Source organism: Zeus faber, assembly GCF_960531495.2.
Source record: "Zeus faber genome assembly, chromosome: 18".
In the NCBI taxonomy this organism is placed as follows: Eukaryota; Metazoa; Chordata; class Actinopteri; order Zeiformes; family Zeidae; genus Zeus; species Zeus faber.
The window spans coordinates 7,013,491-7,026,726 of NC_137210.1; the positions used below are offsets into that span (position 1 = coordinate 7,013,491).

The 13,236-nt window shown below is 43.4% G+C and overlaps 1 protein-coding gene across 1 annotated transcript in view; it reads left to right on the top strand.

The window, feature by feature from the left end:
- Nucleotides 1-4,942: 4,942 nt before the first annotated feature.
- The window catches only part of LOC307244375 (contactin-associated protein-like 5), a gene marked incomplete at both ends in the record, with an annotated part of 122,216 nt that continues 113,922 nt past the window's right edge, over nucleotides 4,943-13,236 (top strand). The window contains 2 exons of the mRNA XM_080019524.1: nucleotides 4,943-4,972; nucleotides 5,453-5,455. Coding sequence (XP_079875650.1) covers nucleotides 4,943-4,972; nucleotides 5,453-5,455 — 33 coding nt within the window. The remainder of the gene's footprint in view (nucleotides 4,973-5,452; nucleotides 5,456-13,236) is intronic.

The following is a 13,236-nucleotide window of genomic DNA, read 5'->3' on the forward strand; positions in this document are numbered from 1 at the left end:
CCCCACTTTCCAGGACCCGTCTGCCCGATCCAGCCCGACTGGGTCTTACCCTCCCTCACGCCCAGTGTCTCCCAATAAAGCTCTGTTGTTAAACCCCGTCTGCCAGCAGTTTCTTTGTCGTGTGTTTGAGCCCCACCTAGACCTGGTCGTAACAGTACGATCCGGCCATAACATGGACTCAGCCAACACAGAGGCACTCTGTCGCGTGATAGAGCCAAGGAGCACTCTTGGGTCAGCACGACCAAGCCATCCGGGACATCGCTGACCATATCAGCAACATCTCGGTGGCTGTGAGTGGTCTCTAGGTTCCGCCAGCCGAGTCTTTCTCTGTGTTCCGTGCCGACAGATCGGGGGAGTCGGGGAAATCCAAGGGTGGAGGTGTATTTCTCATGCTAAACAACCGCTGGTGCCCTCCAAACAACAGTAGGACTCTCTCCCGCTTCTGCTTGCCGAACCTGAAACAGTTGACCATCTCATGCCATCCATTCTACCTCCCGCGGGAATTCAGCACGGTCATCATTACAGCCGTTTATATTCCACCGCAAGCGGACACCGACACAGCACTATCGGTATGATGTGTTGTGCGGATTTCAAAACAAGCATCCCGATGCGGCTGTGGTGGTGACTGGTGACTTTAACAGGGCGAACCTTCTAAAAGTTCTGCCGAATTTCTATCAACACATCACGTGTGCCACCAGGGGAGATAGAACTTTGGACATTGCTACACACCTTACAAGAATGGATACAAGACTGTATCGCTCCCTGCTTTTGGGAAATCAGATCACAACACGATTTTGCTGGTTCCCGTTTACAGGCTTCTCATCGCGCAAATTGGTGGTGACAAGGGAAGTGAAGCTGTGGACGGACCAGTCAGAGGCTGCACTTCAGGACGCTCTGACTGACGTCAACTGGAACATGTTCCAATCAAGTTCCAGTGACGTCAGCGAGTTTACTGAAGTGGCTGTGAGCTTCGTGGAATAAGTGGTCCCGTCCTGCTTCAAGAGGTCCACCGTCGTTCCTGTCCTGAAGATCGCTTCACCTGCCTGCCTGAATGACAACCATCCGGTGGCCCTAACCTCGGTGGTCATTTAAGGATTATATCTGCGCCTCCCTCCCCCACATCTTGGACCCGTTGCAGTTCACGTACCAGCAGAACAGATCCACAGATGACGGGATTTCCCAGGTACTGCACACCATGCTCACGCACCTGGATGGCCAGAAGGGGGCCTTTGTGAGATTGCTGTTCATCGATTATAGTTCAGCTTTCAATACCATGGTCCCGACCAGACTGGTTGTCAAGCTGAAGGAGCTCGGACTGAATACTCGCTGCTTGCCTGGATCCTGACTTCCTCTCAGCCTGGACTCAGGTGGTTAGGATGGGGAAGCACATATCCAGCTCCCTCACCCTGAACACAGGATCCCTCCAGGGCTGCGTCCTCAGCCCCCTACTGTACTCCCTGTACACATGACTGTGTGGCCAGGTCCAGCTCCAACACCATCATCAAGTTTGCTGACGACATGGTTGTCGTGGGCATGATCACCGACGGCGATGAGAAGGCCTCCCGCAAGGAGGTGACTGACCTGTCACTTTGGTGCCAGGACAACAGCCTCCACCTGAACGTCAGCAAAACTAAGGAGCTGATTGTGGACTTTAGGTGTGGATTACAACCAAGGACGCACACACCATTGGTGATTAATCGGACCTCTGTCGATAGGGTGAGCAACTTTAAGTACCTGGGAGTCCACATCACAGAGGATTTAACATGGACTTTACAAACAGACACTCTGGTGAGAGAGGCGAGGCAGCGTCTTTACCACCTCAGGCAGCTGAGGAAATTCCGGGTCTCAGTGAGGATCCTGCAGGCCCTGCAGAGGGTGGTGCGTTCAGCAGAACGTACCACTGGAACTACCCTCCCCTTCCTGCAGGACTTATACACCAGGAGCTGTAGCAGAGCCTGCAGGATCATGAAGGATCCTCATCACCCCAACAATGGACTGTTCCAGCTGCTGCGGTCAGGCATGCACCTCCACAGTCAAACAGTGAGAGACTGAGACGGAGTTAATCCCGCAAGCCATAAGGACTGTCAATGCTGAACTCACCAGGGGCCCCCACTGAGACATGTTGAATATGTATGTTGTATGTTGCATACTGTACTGCATACTGCACCGCATACTGTATCACTGTTCTGGGTTGTTCGGTGTTATCATATTGCTGTGCCGTACTGTTGTATACTGTGCTGTATATCTCGCACACACTACCTCACTTTATTCACATGCCACTTTCATGCACATATCTGTATATATATAAATAGCCTTTTCCACATACATAAGTCTATCCCATACACATAATGCTATTCCCTTTATTCTATTCCGTACCCCTGCTCTGCATTACCTTTGAGTTCTTATTTTATTTTATTTTATTTTATTCAAAATATTTTATTTTATTCTGTAGTATTAGACTTACTGCATTACGTTTTAGGAGTCAGTCAGTTAGTCTAGTAGAATTTTTTAGGTAGCTATTGTGTTCAGTCTAGAACATATTGTGCATAATCACCAGGTGCGTTGCATCGACATTTCACTGCATATATGAATGAAAGTATGTACGTATATGTATGTGACGAATAAACCTCTTGAATCTTGAATCTTGAATCTTGAGTTACGGACTCTGGCAGCGGAGAGCGGCTAAAACAACGATGTGCTACAGGATGCGTTCCAGCACGCTCTTAATGACAATCTGCGGGACGAGTAAGCGTTGCAGGACGAGCCTGCGAACCTGGACCAGGTAATTCTGGCGATCCGGCTGGACAACCGGCTCTGAAAGTGCAGGCATGAGAGGAATGGGCGGACCCAGCCGTACATCCTGCTCCGTCTGGTACGTCCCAGTCGCCGTCTTCAGCAGGACTGGACATCTATGGGCCACATGCCCGCTGCATCCGGGAAGTTAGTGCGACATAGGGGAGGTGTGTACGAACCAAGTAGTGTCTAACCCAGGGGGGCCCAATTCGTTGATCACGATCGAACGGTAGATCGCAGAGGAAGTGCAGGTAGATCGCGCGCCGTTCAAAAATGTAATTAATTTCTTTTTTTTTACATATCTAACCAACATGTTTAATGAGCTCAATTTAGAGTTGCAAGGAAAAGACAAAATCGTGGTCAACATGATCGAAAAATGCAACTTCTGTCCTGCAGCGCCGTGATTTGGGGAACTTTCAAAACCTCACATCAGAGCTGGAGACCCAAGGGAATGTGTGTGCGCAACTTGACAATATGCTACACAGAGCAGATTGAAAATTGTCTGTCAGACAAATTATTTCAAGATTTTTCTTTACTTGAGCCAATCGCTACATTTATGTGCCACCCATTTAGGGAAGATATTGAGGTTGATTCACTCTCATCAAAAATTGCAACACTGTTTCACTTGAAATCGTCTGCAGTTGAGGATGAGATGTTGACACTACAGGGTGACATTCAGCTCAAGTCGAGGGCTCATGGACAGTTTTGGAGCTTACTCTCAGAGGAAGAGTACCCAAATATGAGGAAATGTGCTACCTCCTTGACTGCATTATTCAGCTCTACTTATTTATGCGAGTCAGCCTTTTCCCATATGAAGATTATTATGTCCAAATACTGTTCCACCATGACTGATGATCATTTGGAAGCCTGCTTGAGGCTGGTTACCAGCAGCTACTGTCCGGCCTATGTAACCCTGGCCGACTCCATCCAGTGCAAGTCATCAGAGTAAGGTAGGTAATGGTAGTAAGGTAGGTAATGAATTTAATGCTCTTGTGCCGTAAGGGTTCATGCAGTGATGCAAGGTATGGTTTTTAGTAAGCAGCATGCACTGCCCCTATGACTGTGCTATAGATCTGCTGCCAGGCGCCCCTTCCCCCTGTATCAGATTATATAACCTTTCCTGGCCTGAGTGGGTGGCTATGGAGCCCTAAATTCGGGACTCTCTTGCCGGATAATCCATCCCTCATCTTCACTGGTGGACGCCAGGTTTTTCTTTGTGGAGAAGAAGGACAAGACCCTACTCCCCTGCATAGACTTCCAGGGCCATAATGAAGTAACTGTTAAAAATAAGTATCCCCTGCCCTATTATTGACTCTGTTTTTGTTCCCCTCCATGGTGCCAAACACTTCACTAAGCTCGACCTTCGCAACGAGTACCACCTAGTTCGTGTCCGCAAGTGGGACGAGTGGAAGACGCCTTCAACACCCCCCTAGGCCAATGCTCGGGCGGTGTTCCAAGTCTTGATTAACGATGTTCTTGGGTGAACATCGGTGGAGGAAAGCAGCACAGACGCGGACCCTATCCTGCAACCCCCCTGCTTTATCTCCACCCTCCACCCTCCCTCCATCAAGGCCCACATCCTCTGCTGCCAACGCACCTGGAACAAGGCTCGCTCAGTCCTGCTCCAGACATCCACCTGGTCCCAGCGGCAAGCCAATCGCCACTGGACCCCGGCGCCCCCCTACGTCCCCGGCACATCCCGTGCTAACCTTGCCTTTCTCCCTTCCACGTCCGTACCGTTCCCCAGTCGGAAACCTGGATTGCTCCTTCCTCATCCACACTGCCCCTTCGATAGTCTCGCCATCCAGGACCGTCCGGTAGTCCCTCTGTCCAGGATCCGTCGGCCCAATCCAGCCTGACCGGGTCTCACCCTCCATCACGCCCAGTGTCTCTCAATGAAACTCAGTTGTTAAACCCGTCTGCCAGCAGTCTCTGTGTTGAGTTCTGAGTTTTAGCCGTGGTCCTTACAATCACAGCAATATGTACAATAACTAAGAATATACAGTAAATATAATGACTTGTCAGGATTTGAAAGAGATATGGATCAGGAAATTATGTAAAATTATATAAAATTATTATTGATGTAATGATACAGACATACAGTCAGACAACATTCAAGTCAATCTTGGTGCTATACCAAAATATAGAGATGAAGAGACTATACAGCTTCCTCTACGATGTACATTCAGGCTAAATGGGAGAGGGAACCGAACACTGAAATCACAACAGGACCATGGATGTATTACAATTTAAAATGCATGGGTTTAACCTTTGTTCTATCACAAAATAAAAGCGGGACACTGGTTCTGCTTTTTCTCCGAATTGTTTATTAAATTCAAGGTTGGGTGAGAATAGGGATATAGAGTCATACCCTCAGTATGAATTTCCTTCATAGATACTGTGGTGTGGGGATGGTGTGGTTTCAGCAGCCACACCTATCATGGGTCTAGATAATTGGGGCTCAGGATCAGTGTGACTGCATAAGTGTTGCTCTTTGGTTGGTCTAATGAGCAACAGGCAAAACCCCCATCTTCACACACTCTCAAGACAGGCGCCCTTGTCATGACACATGTCCATCTGCTCCGGGCTTATTCCACCTAGCCCACTCTCTACAATAAACTGTGTCTGAAACCCTGTCTTCTGTGTCTTTGTGCCGTAGGTGGTAGGCAAGTCATAGGCGAAACTGCCACAGATACAATTAACTGGATATAAATACCAGCGTTTGTCCGCCTGTGTATCCATCAGACAGTGTGGTAAACATTTCCATGGAAACAGCGAGCTCCACCAGTCAGAGACGTCGCTGTAACACTTAGTACTAGGGGTAATGTAGTCTCAATGACATTGCTAAGAAAACATGTTTTTCTTAAATCACGGTTGATATCGTACAGACTTGTGGCTTCTGCAGGAGCAAATAGTCAAGTCAAGTAAAGTCACACTTTATTTATAGAGCGCATTTCATACCAGGGCAACACAATGCGCTTTACAAAGAAATACAAAAAAGAAAGAGAGAACGTAGGTGTCAGCCGGTCATTACAAAAGAATGCCCCTGAAACAACAACAACAAAAGCAACAACAAAGACAACAAAAACAACAATAAAAGCGACTCCAACCACAGTGGCAACAACAGCAACAGCAACAGAAAACAACAACAGCAGCAACAACAGCCACAGAAACAACAACAACGGCAGCAAACATCGACACCAGCAGCAACAACAGCAAAACAACATTAAAAACAACAGCAGCAACGCACACACAAAGATGTCAACGGAACCGTCAGTGGTAGCTCTCACCGGAACCGGAAAGGTCACTCAGGTTAGAGATGGTTAAGTCGAGGTATAAGGTTACGTTAAGTTGAGGTATAAGGTAAGCGAGGGTTTAGTTTAGGTATAAGGTTAGCAGCCGCAACGACAACACCAGTTAAGGTATAAGGTTAGCGGCACCAACAACAGAACCAGCAGCAACGACAACACCAGCAGCGACAATACCAGCAGCAGACAACAGCAGCAACAAAAAACAGCAGCAACACTAGCAGTAACAGTAGCAGTAACAGCGCACAAGCGAAGACGTCACCGGGACCAGAAGTGGTAGCTCTCACCGGATCCAGAAATCTCCTCATCTGTATTGAAATACTGTTTATTATATACAGGGATTTGCAAACAATGCATTCAAAATTTTTACACGTCTTTGCAGACAGCTGTCATTTTTCAATAATAACTGACCAATCATAATCTAGTATTCGGCAGAGCGGTGTAATAAAACATTACATTTCATAGCCTACTTTCTGCAATTTTATCTTTTAAAACAGATTCATATCTTACAAGTTTTACATTCTTATACATACTCAACTTTTCTTTTTCTTTTTTCTTTATTCACAATAGAAACTTCTATTCTCATTTCCCGGTAAACAGACTTTGTTTTGAAATGCATTGAAGTGCTATCATTAAACCTAATCTCTGTGAATTATCTGTTATGCCAAAGAGATCACATCATGTTCCCTTTGTTAATTAAGTTTGGAATCACAACAAGCAAACAATTTACCATCCACTAGTTTCCAAATCATCTCATTCAATTTACAACGCCTGTCACTTGGTAACAAATGAAGCCATGGCCGCGCTCCTGTGATCTATGAGATACCAGAGAAGATTAAGCATCTGCGCCTCAAAGCCTCTTTTGCCAGCTTGACCCCATGATGTCCCTTCTGCCAGGAACTCAACATCATCATGCTCAAAAAATTATTATGATCTTTAATTGAATAAGAAAAAAACATAAATGAGAAACCAATCAATAAGGACTTGTAACACTGCCTTTTCAAAATCTAATACATTTGGCTTATAATAATTATTTTTATTTTATTATTATAATTATTATTATGTAAGAAAGAGTCTTTATTTATCACGCAACACACCACACTATAACACATGCTTGCACACACACACACACACACACATGCACATGCTTTTGATGGTGGCCGGTGAAATGGATCCTCTGCTTTTAACCCATCCTGGCTTGTCCTTCCTCCGGGGGCACAGCCAGGAGCAGTGGGCAGCATACGTGGACGCGCCCGGGGAGCAGGTGATAAATGTCCATTGCTGGTCAGACGATGATGGGTGCATGTTTTTGGTGGGGGGTCCTTACTGACGTGAGGTGGAGGAAACCCCATGTGAGCACGGGGAGAACATGCAAACTCCACACAGAAAGGCTCCTATTTGGGAGATAACCCACCGGAGCACAGTGCCAACAGCGCCCCAGGCGGGAATCGAACCCGGGACCTTCTTGCTGTCAGGCAGCAGTGCAATGCACTGCGCCACCGTGCCACTGTAATAACATTTTGTCATAACATTTTGAATTTGTTGCGGTCACTAATGTTTACTCACCACACCATCCCATTCATACCATACAGTATGTTATGTAAATGCATACATTTGAGCACTATGTATTAACACCTACATTTTCTTATATCGTGCCACTTTATTTGATAAACATTTTAAACACAGTACTCAATATGTTTTGTCACATTTTGTAACAATAATAATAACATATAGTAACAGATAGATAGTAGAGTGTAGATAGTAGATCTAGTAGATTGTGTAGAAAAGTGGGGATATTACATAATAATTAATACATTTAGGACATTTTGGCAAGTTATATAAAAATGCGGATGTTATTAAATGATGCGTTGTCACAGGAATGAAGAAAACAATGAAGGAATTGTATCTATGATCAAATTGCAAGAGATTAGTAAGAGAAAAATTTGTAGGATTCATGGAGTCACTTCTGCAACACATATTGTTTTGAAACCCTCATTTAGAGTCTATAAATGTGCTAAAGCTAGAGCTGTCACAACTATTACGTAATTGCCAATTATTTGAACAGATCACAATCTCTTTGTGAAATTACTGAGGAAAGTTCCATCAAAATTTTCGTGGAATTTCAAACAATCTGAGAAATGTAGCAACACGACATTGCATGTGAATTGGGCACATTTCTATCGTCGAGTTCAGGAAAACGTATTTTTATGTCCCAATCTTCAATGTAAATAAATTGCTATACTGCCACAGGTAGAGATGTGTTAAATGTGTTATAAATGTATATTATTCCAGAACCAGTGGCATGAAATGAAAAATTAAATGACAAAAAGATCATTCAATTGTTCATCGCAATTATTTGTATGACAGTTAATCATCACCTGAACGGATCCTCCAATAGCAGACAGACATATTCGCCAGTACAGGAGGATACCAGAACAAATTAATGTCCTTCGTAGAGACTCGCTGCCATGACGCCTCCTTCCAATGCTCGAATGTGACCTCAGCGTGTCACATCCCACTCATTAATTCTCTGTGGATACCGTGATGTCAGCACAAAAAAAGAAAAGAAAAAATAAATTAGGAAGAAGCAGCTCATTTCTTTTCTCTTTGCCTGCCCCTGCCTTATCAGGCGCTCCATGCACTTATATGGAGAAAGAGGGAGTGCTTATGCTTACAGGTACACCGCGGTTTGGCGGCGACCCCGCGCATGTTGGCCTCAAATTTAGTCGAGGGGATCTTTTACTTCCTTATTATCACGCTGTTGGCGAAAAGGAAGCCGACGTTGGCCCCGTTCCATGTCTCTGCAACCGTCCACAACATCAGCGGAGTAAAAGACTTGAAAGGAAAGTACGGGAACCCTCGTCTGTGAGGTCGCCAAGACAGAATGGTTTGGTGTGCACTGACCAGTACGCACTGAGGGACATTCTGTTCCTCCAGGTACCGTAAATGACATATGATGAGATAATAATTTGGAGGCATTATCAGTTAGACAGGCTATCCAGGAGCGCCGTAGCTCCGTGACATCCCAGTGTGTTCAATTTATTTTTGTGCAACTTAATAGTCCAATTTTTCACTTAACCTAATCTTTCTTTTTGGTGTCTCAAGGATATGAATTATTTTGAATTGGCTAATTTCTTTCTGCCAAGGCACACTTTTTTTGCAATGAAATAATCCCACAGCTCACTACTCTCCTGTTAACCACTTTAGACATCACAAAATGTCACAAACCCATAGAAATTAGGTTAATTGTTATGGCCTACTAACAGTTAGTGATGCGAGACTCATGGACGATTTGGTCTTTGTGAACGAATATTTTAAACTCGACTGACTCGGGAGTCAGGAGTCACTCCGGTGAAAGTGGTCAAGCGAGTTAATGGTCTACAAAATTATTACTCAGGACTCAGAAATTAAAGGACCAAGACTCAAAACGGGATAGGTATTTGGCATAATTCATATTGAATATCATTGATTTACACCGCATTCCACCAAAATAAATAATTTGGACAGAATTAAATGATTCCTGTGAGAATGCCATTCACAACCCAGGGCCAAACAGACTCTTCTGACCCTAATTCATCATTCAGCAGAAGTCGTACCTTGCTCACTGTGCGTTACACTGACTGAATCAAACGAATGAAGAGTCTGAAAATTGAATGACTCTTTACTTTTTACTGAGTGACTCATCAAGCACAGAATCTCCAAAAAACAGCTGAAGGAACCTTTTTACGAAGAGTTCTCACTTTCACTGTGTAACTTGTGCTTGTTCTGATAAACGCAAAACAGCTATTCTGGCTGGAACCTATGAATTAGTACAGCCTTGAAATTTCAATTTTGATCTTGCGACACAAGAACTAGTTTCCATCATTTATGTGGTTGAAGTGGAATATGTGCTTGGCAGATTGCCAAGGCTTCAACCCCCCCGCCCCCTTTATGCCAGGCCTCTTCTCCGCCCTGTTGCCTCACAGTCAGGTCTTCCTATCGGTAGATGTTTCGTTAAAACAGTTATCTTTTTCCTTGCTTGTTCTCTCTCTGAGACTGATATCAGGACAAATGTAGGAAAACTTTTGATATCGGGGAGGGATGACTTGATGGGAAATGGGACTCGAAACAAAACAAAACCAAAAAACAAATTGGAACTGGGTGAAGCCTCTGTTCTTTCTGGAAGTAGATTTGAGTGTTTCCAGGCTTCTGTCTTCCATTCATGTGGCTGATGTGGCGTCTCTTTATAGTGGAATGTGTGATCCCGCTCCTCTTACCTGTCTTGGAGCCTGCGTGTTCCATCACAAACAGACTACACTAGGAATCTGCCAAAACGTCTGAGAACGAATGTGCTTTTTCATGGATTTGTTGCAGAGTCTAGTGTCAAAACAACAAATCTGGTGGCGAGTCCAGACGTCCCGTCACAAATGTAACATGGGATTATGTCATATGAAATGGCAGAGATAGACAAGGTCACAGGGTCACAAGTTCTTTACTGACAATTTCTACCATATTTGTCACATTTATCCTAACCCCATATGTCGTTATTCCGAGCCCCGACAGTGACTCATCACATTTTAAACATCCATGAGAAGCAAACACATCACCCGATATATGTTTACAGTGTCGTTTCAATCTCATCATTTATAGATATAGAATGAAAATACCATTAAAGATTAAGGGCACACCCGTGTAGTAATACTTCTAACATTTTATAATAATTTGTATTTGATTTGATGTGGAATAATATGTCCAATGTTTATCCATTATTCCTTCTATTTTCAAAATACCATGAGATAGATAGGTGGACGGACGGATGGACGGACAGACAGATAGACAGACAGACAGACAGATAGATAGATAGATAGATAGATAGATAGATAGATAGATAGATAGATAGATAGATAGATAGATAGATAGATAGATAGATAGATAGATAGATAGATAGATAGATAGATAGATAGATAAAATGTAAATTGAGGCATATGCATTTAACTTTGATATACGTTGGTTCATTATATATCAAAGGTCAATTTATGTATAGGAATGTATGTTAATCAAAGTTCAATGTGTGCATACAGTTTATATACAATATATATCAAAGTACAATGTATATTTCCTGTTTGCCCCCATAATAAAGTACATATTTTGTAGCGTTTATTCTTCTGCATCTTTTGGTAATAGTATTTTGGAGTATCCAAAAGATAGATACTTCCAAGATACTAGACATATTTACATCTGGGATATTCTGTATTTCCTATCATAATACATTTTAATGTATTTCTTTGACCCGTCCCTGCACTTGACTACACGTGATGATGCATAAAACTCTGTGTTTATATGTGTACCGGGAGAAGAATCGACTAATGATTTCACATTTGTGGGATTTGAAACACCTGTCTGTGAGCCAGCACCAGGCAATTAGCCTTGTCGTTTCAGTTTGTACGGAAACAAAAAAAAAAAAACTGGTTGCCGTGGTGACCAGACAGAGCATTTAAAGCTTTCTCTTTGTTTTTTCTCAAGATTCAAGACTCAAGATTCAAGAGGTTTATTCATCACATAGATATACATACTTACATTCATATATGCAGTGAAATGTCAATGTAACGTATACAGTGATTACACACAATAATCTAGATTGAACACAATAGCTTCCATATTTCTACTTGACTAACGAACTGATTCCCAAAAAGTAATGCAATAAGTAAATCTAATAATATAAAATAAAATAAAATAAAATATAGAAAAAATATAGGAGAAAATATAGAAATTAAGGGAATAGACTTATTTATATGGGATAGGATATTATGTACATACAGATATGTGCAAGTGGCATGTGAATAAAATGAGGTAGCTGTGTAGAGATATACAGTACAGCATACAACAGTATGGCACAGCAATACAGTAACACCGAACAAAACAACAATACAGCACAGTATGCAGTAACCTAGAACAGTGATAGAGTATGCAGTACAGTATGCTACATACAGTACAGTAAGGTAGTGTGTGTGTCTCAGTGCTTTTTGTTAGGACCCCTGGTGAGTTCAGCGTTGACAGTCTGTATGGCTGGCGCGAAGAAACTCTGTCTCAGTCTCTCTGTTCTCGCTGTGTGACTGCGGAGGCGCTTGCCTGACCACAGCAGCTTAAACAGTCCATTAGGATCCCTCATGATCCTGCAGGCTCTGCTACTACACCTCCTGGTGTAAAGTCCTGAAGGGAGGGGAGAGTAGTTCCAGTGGTACATTCAGCTCAACACACCGCCATCTGCAGGGCCCGCCTGTACTGAGCAGTACAGTTCCCAAACCAGGCACTGGTGTTGCCTGTCAGAATGCTCTCCACTGCCATTTCTTCAGCTGCCTGAGGTGGTTAAGACGCTGCCTTGCCTTTCTCAGAGTGTCTGTTTGTAAAGTCCATATTCCTCCGTGATGTGGACTCCCAGGTGCTTGAAGCTGCTCACCCTGTCGACAAAAGTCCCATTAATCACCAAGGGCGTGTGCGTCCTTGGTTGTAATCCTCAAAAAAAGTCAACAATCAGCTCCTTAGTTCTGCTGATGTTCAAGAGGAGGTTGTTGTTCTGGCACCAGAGTGACGGTAGGCCTTCTCATCACCATCGTTTATCAGGGCCACCTAAACTGTGTCATCAGCAAACCTGATGCAGCATGCATTGTTCAGACTTTCTAGAGTTGTTAAGAGTCATTAAGTTTTATTATTAAGTATACATTTTAAATGTCCTATGCAAGTGTTATGCATGCATGTTATGCATTGTTCAGTGTTGTTAAATTGTTAGTAATCGTTTATGTTAATGTTCAAGTTCAAGTTCAAGAGATTATTTGTCACATACATACACATACGGTTATACATATATGCAGTGAAATGTCATGACACCCGGTGATTACGCACAATAAGCTCTATAAGCGTTGTAAGTGTTTAAGGGAATTCAGTACTGAAACCGTGATGGACATGTTGGGTTTGATGAGACCTAAGTCTTGAGTCTTGCATAGCCTAAAACAACACTGTTAAAGTATACTTTGCCTCACTTCACTGACCGCCACAATACATACCGAGACAGTCAAAGACCTGTGTTAGTTAGAACTTATGTAGGCTGTTGTAAGTAGAGAGTGAGACAAAGTTTTTCAATTAGTAACTGTAATCAGAT